This window comes from Salmo trutta, chromosome 2, assembly GCF_901001165.1.
Source record: "Salmo trutta chromosome 2, fSalTru1.1, whole genome shotgun sequence".
In the NCBI taxonomy this organism is placed as follows: domain Eukaryota; kingdom Metazoa; phylum Chordata; class Actinopteri; order Salmoniformes; family Salmonidae; genus Salmo; species Salmo trutta.
This window is the reverse complement of record NC_042958.1, coordinates 3,513,811-3,528,799: the sequence shown is the minus strand read 5'-3', so window position 1 is coordinate 3,528,799 and position 14,989 is coordinate 3,513,811. Positions and strand designations below refer to the sequence as shown.

Here is a 14,989-nt window from a genome sequence, read left to right as displayed (position 1 = left end):
TTAGCACCTTTTTTCCTCTGAGAGTGTACTCCCTATATAGTGCACTACTTTTGACCAGGACCCATTTGGGACGCCAGCCAGAGAGCGAAGTCACAAGGCTATCTGAAACCAGGGGGATACATTTATCATTTGTTACTCTATTTAGTTAAGTAACAAAAAAAAAATCCCTAAAATACGGTCCCAAAACCATCAGGATAATGGATGACTGCATACGTATTGTTTTGGCCATGGGAATCAGGGCTTGAAGGGGACATTTTAACATTTGTCCATCAACATGGTCTCTCAGAGGTTGTGACCTCTCTATCGAAGCCCTTTTGTGCATCTCAAATTACCTACAAAGTGCACCACTTTTCACCAGAACCCTATCGATAGTAGGGTAGTTGTAAACAGAATAGGGTGCCATTTGGGACACAGGCTGATAGATGGAGGAGACAGGTGCTATTCCCAGGCTATGACATCAGCTGTGGCCATTTTGTGTTTTCTTCCCCAACCGACTCTTGGTTTCCATGGTCACCGAGGCGGTTTCACAGCTGCAGGGCAGAACGAATGATGTGTGACAACAGCTAAACGCACGGCCATTAGAGAGAATGGATGCTTCTTCAAATGTCATAGCCATGGAATCAGTGAGGAGGATATCTGCAACTTGTTTTAACAGAGTCGTCCTGTATTAGAGACAAGATTTAAATGGTTTAGTTGTCAATTTTAAGATGCAGGTATTACACTTTAACACAAACTATTTTTTTGGTGTAGTTTTAAATGGTTTAGTAGTCAAAATTTTCCAGGTTTCCAAGCAATCCCGATTTGAGGACTCACTCTGTGTTTAAGGGTCAGGTTGGTTCGAGGAGGACTGACAAAGAGACACACAGGTGTTGAGCATTTCCCACTGTAGACGGAACTATTTTCCTGATGAAAACTCATTACAATTGCCAAAGACACATCTTCATTTATTTGCCTACTTTGTGTGTGAACCACTTTTGGTTTTGGGGGTATGTGAGTGTGAGAATCCAGTATAATTCCCGAGCTTTGACACAGTTGTTGAGTGCTACTACTCTCTCACACACTTCAGAGCCAGGCTGGGTGAGAGCCAGGGGGTGTGGGCTGGTGTAGCTAAAGGCTAGCCTGTTAGCATGTTGGGTTAAGAGTGGACCTGGGTGAGAGCCAGGGGGTGTGGGCTGGTGTAGCTAAAGGCTAGCCTGTTAGCATGTTGGGTTAAGAGTGGACCTGGGTGAGAGCCAGGGGGTGTGGGCTGGTGTAGCTAAAGGCTAGCCTGTTAGCATGTTGGGTTAAGAGTGGACCTGGGTGAGAGCCAGGGGGTGTGGGCTGGTGTAGCTAAAGGCTAGCCTGTTAGCATGTTGGGTTAAGAGTGGACCTGGGTGAGAGCCAGGGGGTGTGGGCTGGTGTAGCTAAAGGCTAGCCTGTTAGCATGTTGGGTTAAGAGTGGACCTGGGTGAGAGCCAGGGGGTGTGGGCTGGTGTAGCGAAAGGCTAGCCTGTTAGCATGTTGGGTTAAGAGTGGACCTGGGTGAGCGCCAAGGGGTGTGGGCTAGTGTAGCTAAAGGCTAGCCTGTTAGCATGTTGGGTTAAGAGTGGACCTGGGTGAGCGCCAAGGGGTGTGGGATGGTGTAGCTAAAGGCTAGTCTGTTAGCACGGTGGATATAGAGTAGGGCTTGGTAAAGGGGGTGTACAGTAGGAGGGTGTAGCATGGTGGGTTTAGAGTAGGACTTGGTAAAGGTGGTGTACAGTAGGATGGTGAAGCTAAAGGCTAGTCTGTTAGCATGGTGGGTTTAGAGTAGGGCTTGGTAAAGGTGGTGTACAGTAGGAGGGTGTAGCTAAAGGCTAGTCTGTTAGCACGGTGGGTTTAGAGTAGGACTTGGTAAAGGTGGTGTACAGTAGGATGGTGAAGCTAAAGGCTAGTCTGTTAGCATGGTGGGTTTAGAGTAGGGCTTGGTAAAGGTGGTGTACAGTAGGCCGGTGAAGCTAAAGGCTTGTCTGATCTCAGACAGATGTGGGCTCTTGTCTGTGCAAGGTTTTTCAATTTTTCTCTTTTCTTTTTCACATCCCTCTCTTCAAAAGAAAGTGTTGAGAGGTTCCCTCAGCAGAGCGGTGTGTCTTTATACACGCACACACACACACAGAGGGAGAGAGAGAGTTATTGTAAATGTGTTCCTGCTGTGGTTAGAATGGATCGGTTTTAAGGCTGCTGTGGTTAGAATGGATCGGTTTTAAGGCTGCTGTGGTTAGAATGGATCGGGTTTTAGGTCTTTCCTCTTTCCATCTGCCCAGATAAGGCTCATCAGTGCATCAGTCACACAGGACTGCTGACCTCTACCCATATCTTCCTCTTGGGTTTCCCCCTAATCTCATTATAAACACAATCCAAGTTTCGGGAGTGTAATAGTATGCCAAAAAATATGCTAATTTCCCCCAAATTCACAGGTTTTCCCAGAAATCCTGGTTGGAAGATTCACAGAGTTCGTGTTTATTCCATGCTGATTCCAGGAATATATCAACCGGGAATTCTGTCAAATCTGGATATTTTGGAATAGTTACCAGATTTCTGTAATCCTAGGTCTATAAGAAATGGGTTTATACTGCTGACTAGCTTGTGGATAATAGTTCTGTTGTGTGATTTCCTCACACGTATATATATATTTTTTTATTTCACCTTTATTTAACCAGGTAGGCTAGTTGAGAACAAGTTCTCATTTACAATTGCGACCTGGCCAAGATGAAGCAAAGCAGTTCGACACATACAACAACACAGAGTTACACATGGAGTAAACAAACATACAATCAATAATACAATAGGAAAATCTATATACAGCATGTGCAAATGACGTAGGATAAGAGAGGTAAGGCAATAAATAGGCTATGGTGGCAAAGTAACTACAATATAGAAATTAAACACTGGAATGGTAGGATGTGCAGAGGATGAATGTGCAAGTTGAGATACAGGGATGCAAAAGAGGAAGATAAATAAATAAATACTGTATGGGGATGAGGTAGATTGGATGGGCTATTTACAGATGAGCTATATGTACAGGTGCAGTGATCTGTGAGCTGCTCTGACAGCTGGTGCTTAAAGCTAGTGAGGGAAGTAAGAGTCTCCAGCTTCAGAGATTTCTGCAGTTTGTTCCAGTCATTGGCAGCAGAGATCTGGAAGGAGAGGCAGCCAAAAGAAGAATTGGCTTTGGGAGTGACCAGTCAGATATACCTGCTGGAGCGTGTGCTACGGGTGGGTGTTGCTATGGTAACCAGTGAGCTGAGATAAGGCGGGGCTTTACCTAGCAGAGACTTGTAGATGACCTGGAGCCTGTGGGTTTGGCGATGAGTATGAAGCGAGGGCCAGCCAACGAGAGCGTACAGGTCGCAGCAGTGGGTAGTATATGGAGCTTTGGTGACAAAACGGATTGCACTGTGATAGACTGCATCCAATTTGTTGAGTAGGGTATTGGAGGCTATTTTGTAAATGACATCGCCGAAGTCAAGGATCGGTAGGATGGTCAGTTTTACGAGGGTATGTTTGGCAGCATGAGTGAAGGATGCTTTGTTGAGAAATAGGAAGCCGATTCTAGATTTAATTTTGGATTGGAGATGTTTGATGTGAGTCTGGAAGGAGAGTTTACAGTCTAACCAGACACCTAGGTATTTGTAGTTGTCCACATATTCTAAGTCAGAACCGTCCAGAGTAGTGATGCTGGACGGGTGGGCAGGTGCGGGCAGCGATCAGTTGAAGAGCACACATTTAGTTTTACTTGCATTTAAGAGCAGTTGGAGACCACGGAAGGAGAGTTGTATGGCATTGAAGCTCATCTGGAGGTTAGTTAACACAGTGTCCAACGAAGGGCCAGATGTATACAGAATGGTGTCGTCTGCGTAGAGGTGGATCAGAGAATCACCAGCAGCAAGAGTGACATCATTGATGTATACAGAGAAGAGAGTCGGCCCGAGAATTGAACCCTGTGGCACCCCCATAGAGACTGCCAGAGGTCCGGACAACAGGCCCTCCGATTTGACACACTGAACTCTATCGGAGAAGTAGTTGGTGAACCAAGCGAGGCAATCATTTGAGAAACCAAGGCTGTTGGGTCTGCCGATAAGCATGTTGTGATTGACAGAGTCGAAAGCCTTGGCCAAGTCGACGAATACGGCTGCAAAGTAATGTATCTTATCGATTGTGGTTATGATATCGTTTAGGACCTTGAGCGTGGCTGAGGTGCACCCATGACCAGCTCGGAAACCAGATTGCATAGCGGAGAAGGTACGGTGAGATTCGAAATGGACGGTAATTTGTTTGTTAACTTGGCTTTCAAAGACCTTAGAAAGGCAGGCTAGAATAGATATAGGTCTGTAGCAGTTTGGGTCTAGAGTGTCTCCCCCTCTTAACGCATGCCAAGGATAGGGGGCGCAACAGCGAATTTTGAAAAAAATACGTGCCCATTTTAAACGGCCTCCTACTCAAACTCAGAAGCTAGGATATGCATATAATTAGTAGATGTGGATAGAAAACACCCTAAAGTTTCTAAAACTTTGAATGGTGTCTGTGAGTATAACAGAACTCATATGGCAGTCAAAACCCTGAGACAGATCCTAACAGGAAGTGGAAATCTGATTTGTGGACTCATCTTCAGCACTTTGCCTATAAAACACACCGTGAGTTAGGATTCATTGAGCACTTCCTATGGCTTCCACTAGATGTCACCAGTCTTTAGAAAGTGGTTTGAGTCTTCTACGGTACAAACTGTCCGAATGAGAGGCTTTGGAAGTTGGTCATAGGGGGAGGGCCATTACCATTATGACGCGGGCGCCCCTGGCTACCCTCCCCTTTTGAAACGTTTAGAAAGACAATGCAATCGTCCCCCTTGAATATTATTGAAGCTCTGGTTGAAAAAGGCCCTAAAGATTTATGTTATACAACGTTTGACATGTTTGAACGAACTTAAATATATTTTTTTTGCACATTCGTGATGAGAAGTTCCGCGCACTACGGTACATTTTGAGTAGCCTTCGGAACGCGCTAACAAGAAGAAGCTATTGGGACATAAATTATTAACTTTTTCAAACAAAACTACATTTGTTGTGGACCTGGGATTCTTGGAAGTGCCTTCTGATGAAGATAATCAAAGGTAAGGGAATATTTACAATAGTATACAAGAGTAGATTTGATATTAGATTGTTCCAAGATGGCGCTAACCTGTATCGCTAGCCTATTTTTCTGAGTATAGCATCCCCTTTTATTGCAAAGTGTGATTTCCCAGTAAAGTTATTTTTAAATCTGGCAATGCGGGTGCTTTCACGAGATGTTAATCTATAATTCTTTGAATGACGATATTACATTTTAAAAATGTTTTCGAATAGTAATTTAGTAAATTGTATTGCTGATCCACCGGATGCATTTGAGGGAAAATATTTTCTCAACGTCATGCGCCGATGTAAAATGCTGTTTTTATATATAAATATGAAGTTTATCGAACAAAAGAATGCATGTATTGTGTAACATGATGTCCCAGGAGTGTCATCTGATGAAGATTGTCAAAGGTTAGTGCTGCATTTAGCTGTGTTTTGGTTATTTGTGATGCATGTGGTTGGTCGGAAAATGGCGATGTGGCTACTTTGACGATGTACTCCTCTAACATAATCTAATGTTTTGCTTTTGCTGTAAAGCCTTTTTGAAATCGGACAACGTGGTTCGATTCAGGAGAGGTGTATCTATAAAACGATATAAAATAGTCCTATATTTGAGAAGAAAAAAAAAAGTACATTTTGTTATGGTTCGGTTATGAATATGGCGATATGATTTTTCGCTGGATGTTGATCCCGCATGCGGGATAAGCGCTTTGAGGGGGATGACCGCGGAAGCTTTCTAATCTATGGGAATCTTAGACGATACGAAAGAGAGGTTGAACAGGCTAGTGATAGGGGTTGCAACAATTTCGGCAGATAATTTTAGAAAGAGAGGGTCCAGATTGTCTAGCCCGGCTGATTTGTAAGGGTCCAGATTTTGCAGCTCTTTCAGAACATCAGCTATCGGGATTTGGGTGAAGGAAAAGTGGGAGAGTGTCACGCCCTGACCATAGAGAGCCCTTGTTTCTCTATGGTGTAGTAGGTCAGGGCGTGACGAGGGGGTGTTCTAGTTTAAAATTTCTATGTTGATGTTTTGGTTTGGTTCCCAATTAGAGGCAGCTGGTAATCGTTGCCTCTAATTGGTGATCATATTTAAGTAGCTATTTTTCCCACCTGTGTTTGTGGGATATTGTTTTGTGTTTGTGCACCACGTAGTCACATTTCGTTGTTCGTTTATTGATTTATTTGCTTTTGCTTAAAGTTTCACTTTGTAATAAATATGTGGAACTCAACATCCGCTGCGCCTTGGTCCCGTTCTTATGACAACCGTGACAGAGAGGTTTGGGCGAGTTGCTGTGGGGAGCGCAGGGCTGTTGACCGGGGTAGGGGTAGCCAGGTGGACAGCATGGCCAGACGTAGAAAAATGCTTATTGAAATTCTCAATTATTGTGGATTTATCGGTAGTGACAGTGTTTCCTAGCCTCAGCGCAGTGGGCAGCTGGGAAGAGGTGCTCTTATTCTCCATGGACTTTACAATGTCCCAGAACTTTTTTGAGTTTGTACTACAGGATGCAAATTTCTGTTTGAAAAAGCTAGCCTTAGCTTTCCTAACTGCCTGTGTATATTGGTTCCTAACTTCCCTGAAAAGTTGCATATCGCGGAGGCTATTCGATGCTAATGCAGTAGGCCACAGGATGTTTTTGTGCTGGTCAAGGGCAGACAGGTCTGGAGTGAACCAAGGGCTATATCAAATCAAATCAAATTTATTTATATAGCCCTTCGTACATCAGCTGAAATCTCAAAGTGCTGTACAGAAACCCAGCCAAAAACCCCAAACAGCAAGCAATGCATGTGAAAGAAGCACGGTGGCTGGGAAAAACTCCCTAGGAAAAACTCCTGAGAAAGGCCAAAAACCTAGGAAGAAACCTAGAGAGGAACCAGGCTATGAGGGGTGGCCAGTCCTCTTCTGGCTGTGCCGGGTGGATATTATAACAGAACATGGTCAAGATGTTAAAATGTTCGTAAATGACCAGCATGGTCAAATAATAATAATCATAGTAATTGTCGAGGGTGCAACAAGCACGTCCGGTGAAACAGGTCAGGGTTCCGCAGCCGCAGGCAGAACAGTTGAAACTGGAGCAGCAGCATGGCCAGGTGGACTGGGGACAGCAAGGAGTCATCATGCCAGGTAGTCCTGAGGCATGGTCCTAGGGCTCAGGTCCTCCGAGAGAAAGAAAGAGAGAAGAGAGAATTAGAGAGAGCATATTTACATTCACACAGGACACCGGATAAGACAAGAGAATACTCCAGATGTAACAGACTGACCCTAGCCCCCCGACACATAAACTACTGCAGCATAAATACTGGAGGCTGAGACAGGAGGGATCAGAAGACACTGTGGCCCCATCCGATGATACCCCTGGACAGGGCCAAACAGGCAGGATATAACCCCACCCACTTTGCCAAAGCACAGCCCCCACACCACTAGAGGGATATCTACAACCACCAACTTACCGTCCGAAGACAAGGCTGAGTATAGCCCACAAAGATCTCCGCCACGGCACAACCCAAGGGGGGGCGCCAACCCAGACAGGAAGACCACGTCAGTGGCTCAACCTACTCAAGTGACGCACCCCTCCCATGGATGGCATGGAAGAACACCAGTAAGTCAGTATCTGTTCCTTGTTCTAAATTTCTTGAATGGGGCATGCTTATTTAAGATGGGGAGGAAGGCACTTTTAAAGAATAACCAGGCATCCTCTACTGACGGGATGAGGTCAATATCCTTCCAGGATACCCGGGCCAGGTCGATTAGAAAGGCCTGCTCACTGAAGTGTTTTAGGGAGCGTTTGACAGTGATGAGGGGTGGTCCCATTACGGATGCAGGCAATGAGGCAGTGATCGCTGAGATCTTGGTTGAAAACAGCAGAGGTGTATTTAGAGGGAAAGTTGGTTAGGATGATATCTATGAGGGTGCCAGTGTTTACGGATTTGGGGTGGTACCTGGTGGGTTCATTGATATTTTGTGTGAGATTGAGGGCATCAAGCTTAGATTGTAGGATGGCTGGGGTGTTAAGCATGTCTCAGTTTAGGTCACCTAGCAGCACGAGCTCAGAAGATAGATGGGGGGCAATCAATTCACATATGGTGTCCAGGGCACAACTGGGGGCAGAGGGTGGTCTATAATAAGCAGCAACGGTGAGAGACTTGTTTCTGGAAAGGTGAATTTTTAGAAGTAGAAGCTTGAATTGTTTTGGTACAGACCTGGATAGTAAGATAGCCTGCAGAGTTCTATCTCTGCAGTAGATTGCAACACTGCCCCCTTTGGCCGTTCTATCTTGGCAGAACATTTTATAGTTCTGGTGGTTTTCTGTAATGGAAATTATATGATTAAAGGTTTGACTAAATGATTTCACTCAGAAACCATATAACCTGTTGAAATGTATTAGCAATTATAAGGCTATAATAATGTTAAAAACTATATTCCAATACTGTGTGTGAGTAAAACACTGTTACCACTTCAAAATGAGCAGGGCAGAGTTGATAAGACGACCTTGGGAAAGGAACAGGAGAAGAGGCCTCCCTAAGTTAGGGAGAGAAACAACGGCCTGGGAACGGCTTAGTTGGCAGGAGATTAGAAGACAGGTGGCAAGGTTTGATAAGGAATGTAGGTATGTGTACAGTGGAAAAATACATCCGCCTAAAGCGGGGTGGAGTTCTCTACTGATGTAAGTTTATTTGTGTGTGTGTGGTAATATAAAAGGCTGTGTGCATTGTATGAATTTTAGAGCTCTCATAAATAAACGTTTTGACCATTGTAGGCTGGTTCTCCATCTGCTTCATTCAACCAGAATCTTACACCCTCTGGGGGGGGGGGGGGGGGGGGGGGGGCAGACTGAGTAGTTTAATTGAAGTTCGGTTTAAGAACATTGATAACTTAATTCACGTAACATTTTCCTAAGCCAGGATTCAGACACGGCTAAGACATCCGGGTTGGCAGAATGTGCTAAAGCAGTGAATAAAGCAAACTTTGGGAGGCGGCTTCTAATGTTAACATGCACGAAACCAAGGCTTTTACGGTTACAGAGGTCAACAAATGAGAGCACCTGGGGAGTAGGAGTGGAGCTAGATGCTGCAGGTCCTGGATTAACCTCTACATCACCAGAGGAAAAGAGGTGAAGTAGGATAAGGGTACAGCTAAGGGCTAAAAGAACTGGCTGTCTAGCATGTTTGGAACAGAGAGTAAAAGGAGCAGGTTTCTGGGCACGATAGCAGAGATTCAAGGCATAATGTACAGACAAAGGTATGGTAGGAAGAGAGTACATTGGAGGTAAACCTAGGCATTGAGTAATGAGAGATATAGTCTCTAGAGATGTTTAAATCAGGTGATGTTATCGCATATGTGGGAGGTGGAACAACATGGTTGGTTAAGGCATATTGAGCAGGGCTAGAGGCTCTACAGTGAAATAAGACAGTAATCACTAACCAGGACAGTAATGGACGAGGCATATTGATATTATGGAGAGGCATGAGCACGATATATGGGAACGATTTCATCATTTTTATTGGTTCCAGTATGTTTCAGACAGGTTATAAGATAAAATATACATACAATATTCAAATAATTTCAATCACATGCAATTATTATTACGTGCATAGAAGAATCTACGAACACATTGACAAATACAAGTATAGCGTTAGCAGAGAGAGATCCATGATTAACCAATCAAAAGTGCATCAGAAATAGTATCCCCACTGATAAGTCATTCATGCTAATCATAGTATCCTACAGTAAGTTTTGAAAACAATATCAGTTCAAGTATTGTATATATAAAAATGTTCTGTATTTTAAATATTCTTGACATATTGTTGATGGTCATCAATAAGGATGCACAATTCTGACCTTTCCTAAAATTCCCCTGGTTTTCACAAATCCTGGTTGGAGGTTCCTGGATCTCTTGTTTATTCCCTTTTGATCCCAATGATCTTCCACCCAGGATTTCTGGAAAACCGACAAATGGAATTTCGCAACCTTAGTCACCAGTAAATTGAAGGACTCAAACGTTCTTGCTCTCGAGGACCTTAATCAGCGGGATCCAGTTGGAGCCCTTGGCTTGGCCCCAGTTTGACCTCTGCCTGTAACCTTTGACCTCTGTGGGCCCGTCACGTTCGTCTGCCTCTGATGTGATCTCCATCTTCCGGATCATCAGCTTTATCAGGTCGTGCTGCTTCTCCAGCACACTGGATATCTCCTTCAGTCTGTATGGGATTATATAGAGATATACACACTGGATATCTCCTTCAGTCTGTATGGGATTATATAGAAATATACACACTGGATATCTCCTTCAGTCTGTATGGGATTATATAGAAATATACACACTGGATATCTCCTTCAGTCTGGAACATATAGAAACATGTTTGGTTTTATCAGTCTGACTGGTTTCTCAAGGTTTCCGCTTAATTACAGCAGGGAGGCTTTCCCTGTCGCTTAGTTACAGCAGGGAGGCTTTCCTTGTTGCTCTGCTTAGTTACAGCAGGGAGGCTTTCCCTGTTGCTTAGTTACAGTAGGGAGGCTTTCCTTGTTGCTCTGCTTAGTTACAGTAGGGAGGCTTTCCTTGTTGCTCTGCTTAGTTACAGTAGGGAGGCTTTCCTTGTTGCTCTGCTTAGTTACAGTGGGGAGGCTTTCCCTGTCGCTTAGTTACAGTAGGGAGGCTTTCCTTGTTGCTCTGCTTAGTTACACTAGGGAGGCTTTCCCTGTTGCTTAGTTACAGTAGGGAGGCTTTCCCTGTCGCTTAGTTACAGTAGGGAGGCTTTCCTTGTTGCTCTGCTTAGTTACAGTAGGGAGGCTTTCCCTGTTGCTTAGTTACAGTAGGGAGGCTTTCCCTGTTGCTCTGCTTAGTTACAGTAGGGAGGCTTTCCCTGTCGCTTAGTTACACTAGGGAGGCTTTCCCTGTTGCTTAGTTACAGCAGGGAGGCTTTCCCTGTTCCTCTGCTTAGTTACAGTAGGGAGGCTTTCCCTGTCGCTTAGTTACAGTAGGGAGGCTTTCCCTGTTGCTTAGTTACAGTAGGGAGGCTTTCCCTGTTGCTCTGCTTAGTTACAGTAGGGAGGCTTTCCCTGTCGCTTAGTTACACTAGGGAGGCTTTCCCTGTCGCTTAGTTACACTAGGGAGGCTTTCCCTGTTGCTTAGTTACAGCAGGGAGGCTTTCCCTGTTCCTCTGCTTAGTTACAGTAGGGAGGCTTTCCCTGTCGCTTAGTTACAGTAGGGAGGCTTTCCCTGTTGCTTAGTTACAGTAGGGAGGCTTTCCCTGTTGCTCTGCTTAGTTACAGTAGGGAGGCTTTCCCTGTTGCTTAGTTACAGTAGGGAGGCTTTCCTTGTTGCTCTGCTTAGTTACAGTAGGGAGGCTTTCCTTGTTGCTCTGCTTAGTTACAGTAGGGAGGCTTTCCCTGTCGCTTAGTTACAGTAGGGAGGCTTTCCTTGTTGCTCTGCTTAGTTACAGTAGGGAGGCTTTCCCTGTTGCTTAGTTACAGTAGGGAGGCTTTCCTTGTTGCTCTGCTTAGTTACAGTAGGGAGGCTTTCCCTGTTGCTTAGTTACAGTAGGGAGGCTTTCCCTGTTGCTCTGCTTACTCTCAGTGTTTAGAGCATACATGCACTTAGTATGTTGCTGTTGAGCACTTTCTTACAATTTGAGTTGCTTTTAAAAAACGTCTAGAATATAAAAAGCAACATTTGGTAAAATCTCCCTGTACTGTGTCTCTAGTCGACCTAGAAGAGTGCCACTGGTTTTTACGTCAGACCACTAGAGGCAGCTCACGCACCATTTAAACACTCCAGATCCCTGATTGTGTGTGTGTGAGTGAGTGAGTGTGTGACTTACCTGTACTTCTGTTTGCGTAGTTCAGCCTCGACAGGGGTTGAATTGGATGAGTTGGTCATTAGACGTGTACGCGCTTCGTTTTCTTCTCCTTGACTCCAGAAATAAAGTATTGAGGCCTTTTGGAAAAAAAGAACAAGGAACCATTGATTTCTCCAAACCCTGGCTTTCCACAAAGCTCTGTTATAGTTTAGCATAGAGAGTGAGCACAGTAAGTCCTGAAGACTGTTTTAATTTCCCCAGTAGGATGGTAGAAGGTGAAGACTGTTTTAATTTCCCCAGTAGGATGGTAGAAGGTGAAGACTGTTTTAATTTCCCCAGTAGGATGGTAGGTGAAGACTGTTTTAATTTCCCCAGTAGGATGGTAGAAGGTGAAGACTGCATTGAAAACACAGGGAGCATTGCTTTATTCACCTCAAACGGTAATCAGCTTTTATTTCTACCAACGTTTTTCTTACCAACACATCAGTGGTAAGCACCAGATACAGGGGTTACAAAATTACAGTAATTTGACCAAAATTCTGGTTGAAGGATTCTGTATTTTCTGCTTATTCACTCCTGATTCATGGAATTTCTTACCTGGTATTTTTGGAAAACCTGGGAATTATAGGTAAGTTACCGACATTTTGCAACCCTAACGAGGAGCCATACCCACCTTGGAGCACTTGCGGTTGGGGTAGATGGTGAAGAATGACTGGTCCACTCTCTTCAACAACCAGTACGGCATTTTTTCCTCCAGATTGGTGTGGAGCTCGATCTGACATGGAAATAAATCAATGCCTTCAGTCAACAAAATCAGCAAGTATGGCATTTTGTTATATTGAGGACTTTAAGAAAGGTTTCGGGAATAGTTGTTGGTCTACGATTAGGTACAGTATGATGAGGAAGTGATATTGACCCCATCAGAACAACTTTACAGTACACTTCAGTGAAGAACATCAGAGGAATTTTGTAAATTGAGGACTTTGAGGAAAGATGCGACACACTGAACAAGAATCCATTAGATGTTATGTATTGTGTCTGTAATGAAATCAAAAACCAAAAGGACTGAGTGACAGCAACACACCTGCATGGCTATTCTCTTCAGAGCTGCGGTTCTCTTTACCTCAGCGATGTCGCCGACCGCCAAACCGATCTACAACACGTAGGTTAGCGTTTTTAGTCATGAATGTTGTTCTGGAGGCAGCTCTGCAGAGTGGTCAGTAGCTGGCACAGCCACAAAGTCATACAAACCTTAACTTTAACCACACTGCAAACCCTAATGCCTAACCTTAACCTTAAATTAATACCAAACAGCTATTTTTTTAAAATTTGTTTACATTTTTACAATATAGCCAATTTTGACTTTGCAGCTGACCCATTTGGTGGAAATAGCTCCGTTTTTCCTCCAGGACAAGACACATCCCAATAATCCTGCCTAAAACACTAACAGGTTTGAAGGTAAGATCCAATTGCAATGAAGTACAATGTCCAGAAACAGGCAAGCGTCAAAACTGGGAGGACTAGAAAAAGGAGAAATGCAAAAAGCAGGGGGAACGGGAAAAAATGCTGGATGACTTGGAAACATACAAGATGAACTGCCGCAGAGAGACAGGAAACACAGGGATAAATACACTGGGGATAATCAGCGAAACCTGGAGGGGGTGGAGAAGGACAGGTGGAACAGATCAGGGCGTGACACAATGTTTATTACAGCAACAGGGGCAGACAAACGACAGGTCAAGGCAGGCAGAGGTCGATAATCCAGAGTAGTGGTGCAAAGGTACAGGACGGCAGACAAGCTCAGGAAAGGTCAAAACCGGGAAAAACAGGAACAATAGGCAAGACAGGAGCAGGGGGAATACAGCTGGTAGGTTTGAAGAACAAAACGAACTTGCAACAGACAAACAGAGAACACAGGTATAAATACACAGGGGATAATGGGGAAGAGGGGCAACACCTGGAGAGGGGTGGAGACAATCACAAGGACAGGTGAAACAGATCAGGGCGTGACAAACACACTCAAATAAGAATCATCTTTCCTGTGAAATGTGGGGCTGCATTTCAATAATCTGAAGTAGTTTTCTTGCCTCATCTCCTTCCATTCATCAACACAGATCTAAGGAAAGGAGAGGAAGGAGAGGAAGCCATTTTGGACAGTTGAGATGGACCAGGGGTGTCAAGGTCATTCTATGGAGGGGCTGTGTGTGTGCTGGTTTTTATTCTTTTCTTTCAATTTGTGTCTAATTAAGACCTAGTTAACCAGGTGAGGGAAGTTCCAATCATGTACAAGGGAGGAGTGAAAACCCTCAGAGATTCGTCCCTCCAGTGAAAGTTTGACACGCTTTAGATCATGGAGAGGCTTACCATCATGTTCATCAGCAGGATTGGCATGAGGATGACAAACACCACAAACATATAGAAAGTGAGTAAGGGAAATGGAAGTTTGTTGTCTAGGTATATGTCCAGAATGTTGCTTTGGTAATTCAGTTCTCCAACCATCATCACAAAGATCTGGACTCCAGACAAGTCCAGTCGCTCAAACTCTTTCTGAAAGAACAAAAGAGCGAAAAAGAAATGGGATGACATGGAACATGGAACATGGCAGAGGACTTAAAACATAAGCAGATCTTAGTTCCATCTCAGATATCTTCATTGATTTGATTTATTTACAAATTAACTATGTAGGCCTTATGAAGGGTTTATGAAGGTGTCATTAGGCCTTAAAGGGCATCTGCACTTCCTGATTAGGCCTTGTTTTTCATCAGTGCTCATTAAGAAATGCTAGCGGCTACGACTCAAGGCAAACAAGAGTCGTCTTGGGGGGTGTCTTTGCCATTCAATCACAACGAAGGGCAGTAGTGAGTAAAGCGAGGTAAACTAAACTAGCTTTTCTATGGAGAGAATGAAGTTTTGAAGTAGAGGACTTCTCCCAACCTGACTGACCTGCCATCTCAAGATGGTCAGTTCTGTGTGTAGTCTAAAGCTTGTACTGATCTTGTGTTTAGCCAAGCTGACAGCAGCTAGCTAGCATAGCTTGGTGATAGCTGCAGCTGCCTATCCTATGATAA

At 44.2% G+C, this 14,989-nt stretch overlaps 1 protein-coding gene across 1 annotated transcript in view; it reads right to left on the bottom strand.

Moving 5' to 3' along the window:
* Nucleotides 1-9,603: 9,603 nt before the first annotated feature.
* The window catches only part of LOC115149106 (transient receptor potential cation channel subfamily A member 1), a 70,796-nt gene continuing 65,410 nt past the window's right edge, over nt 9,604-14,989 (bottom strand). The window contains exons 24-28 of the mRNA XM_029691635.1: nt 14,286-14,468; nt 13,006-13,074; nt 12,595-12,696; nt 11,943-12,058; nt 9,604-10,322 (exon numbers count right to left, since the gene is read on the bottom strand). Coding sequence (XP_029547495.1) covers nt 10,121-10,322; nt 11,943-12,058; nt 12,595-12,696; nt 13,006-13,074; nt 14,286-14,468 — 672 coding nt within the window. The 3' untranslated portion in view covers nt 9,604-10,120. The remainder of the gene's footprint in view (nt 10,323-11,942; nt 12,059-12,594; nt 12,697-13,005; nt 13,075-14,285; nt 14,469-14,989) is intronic.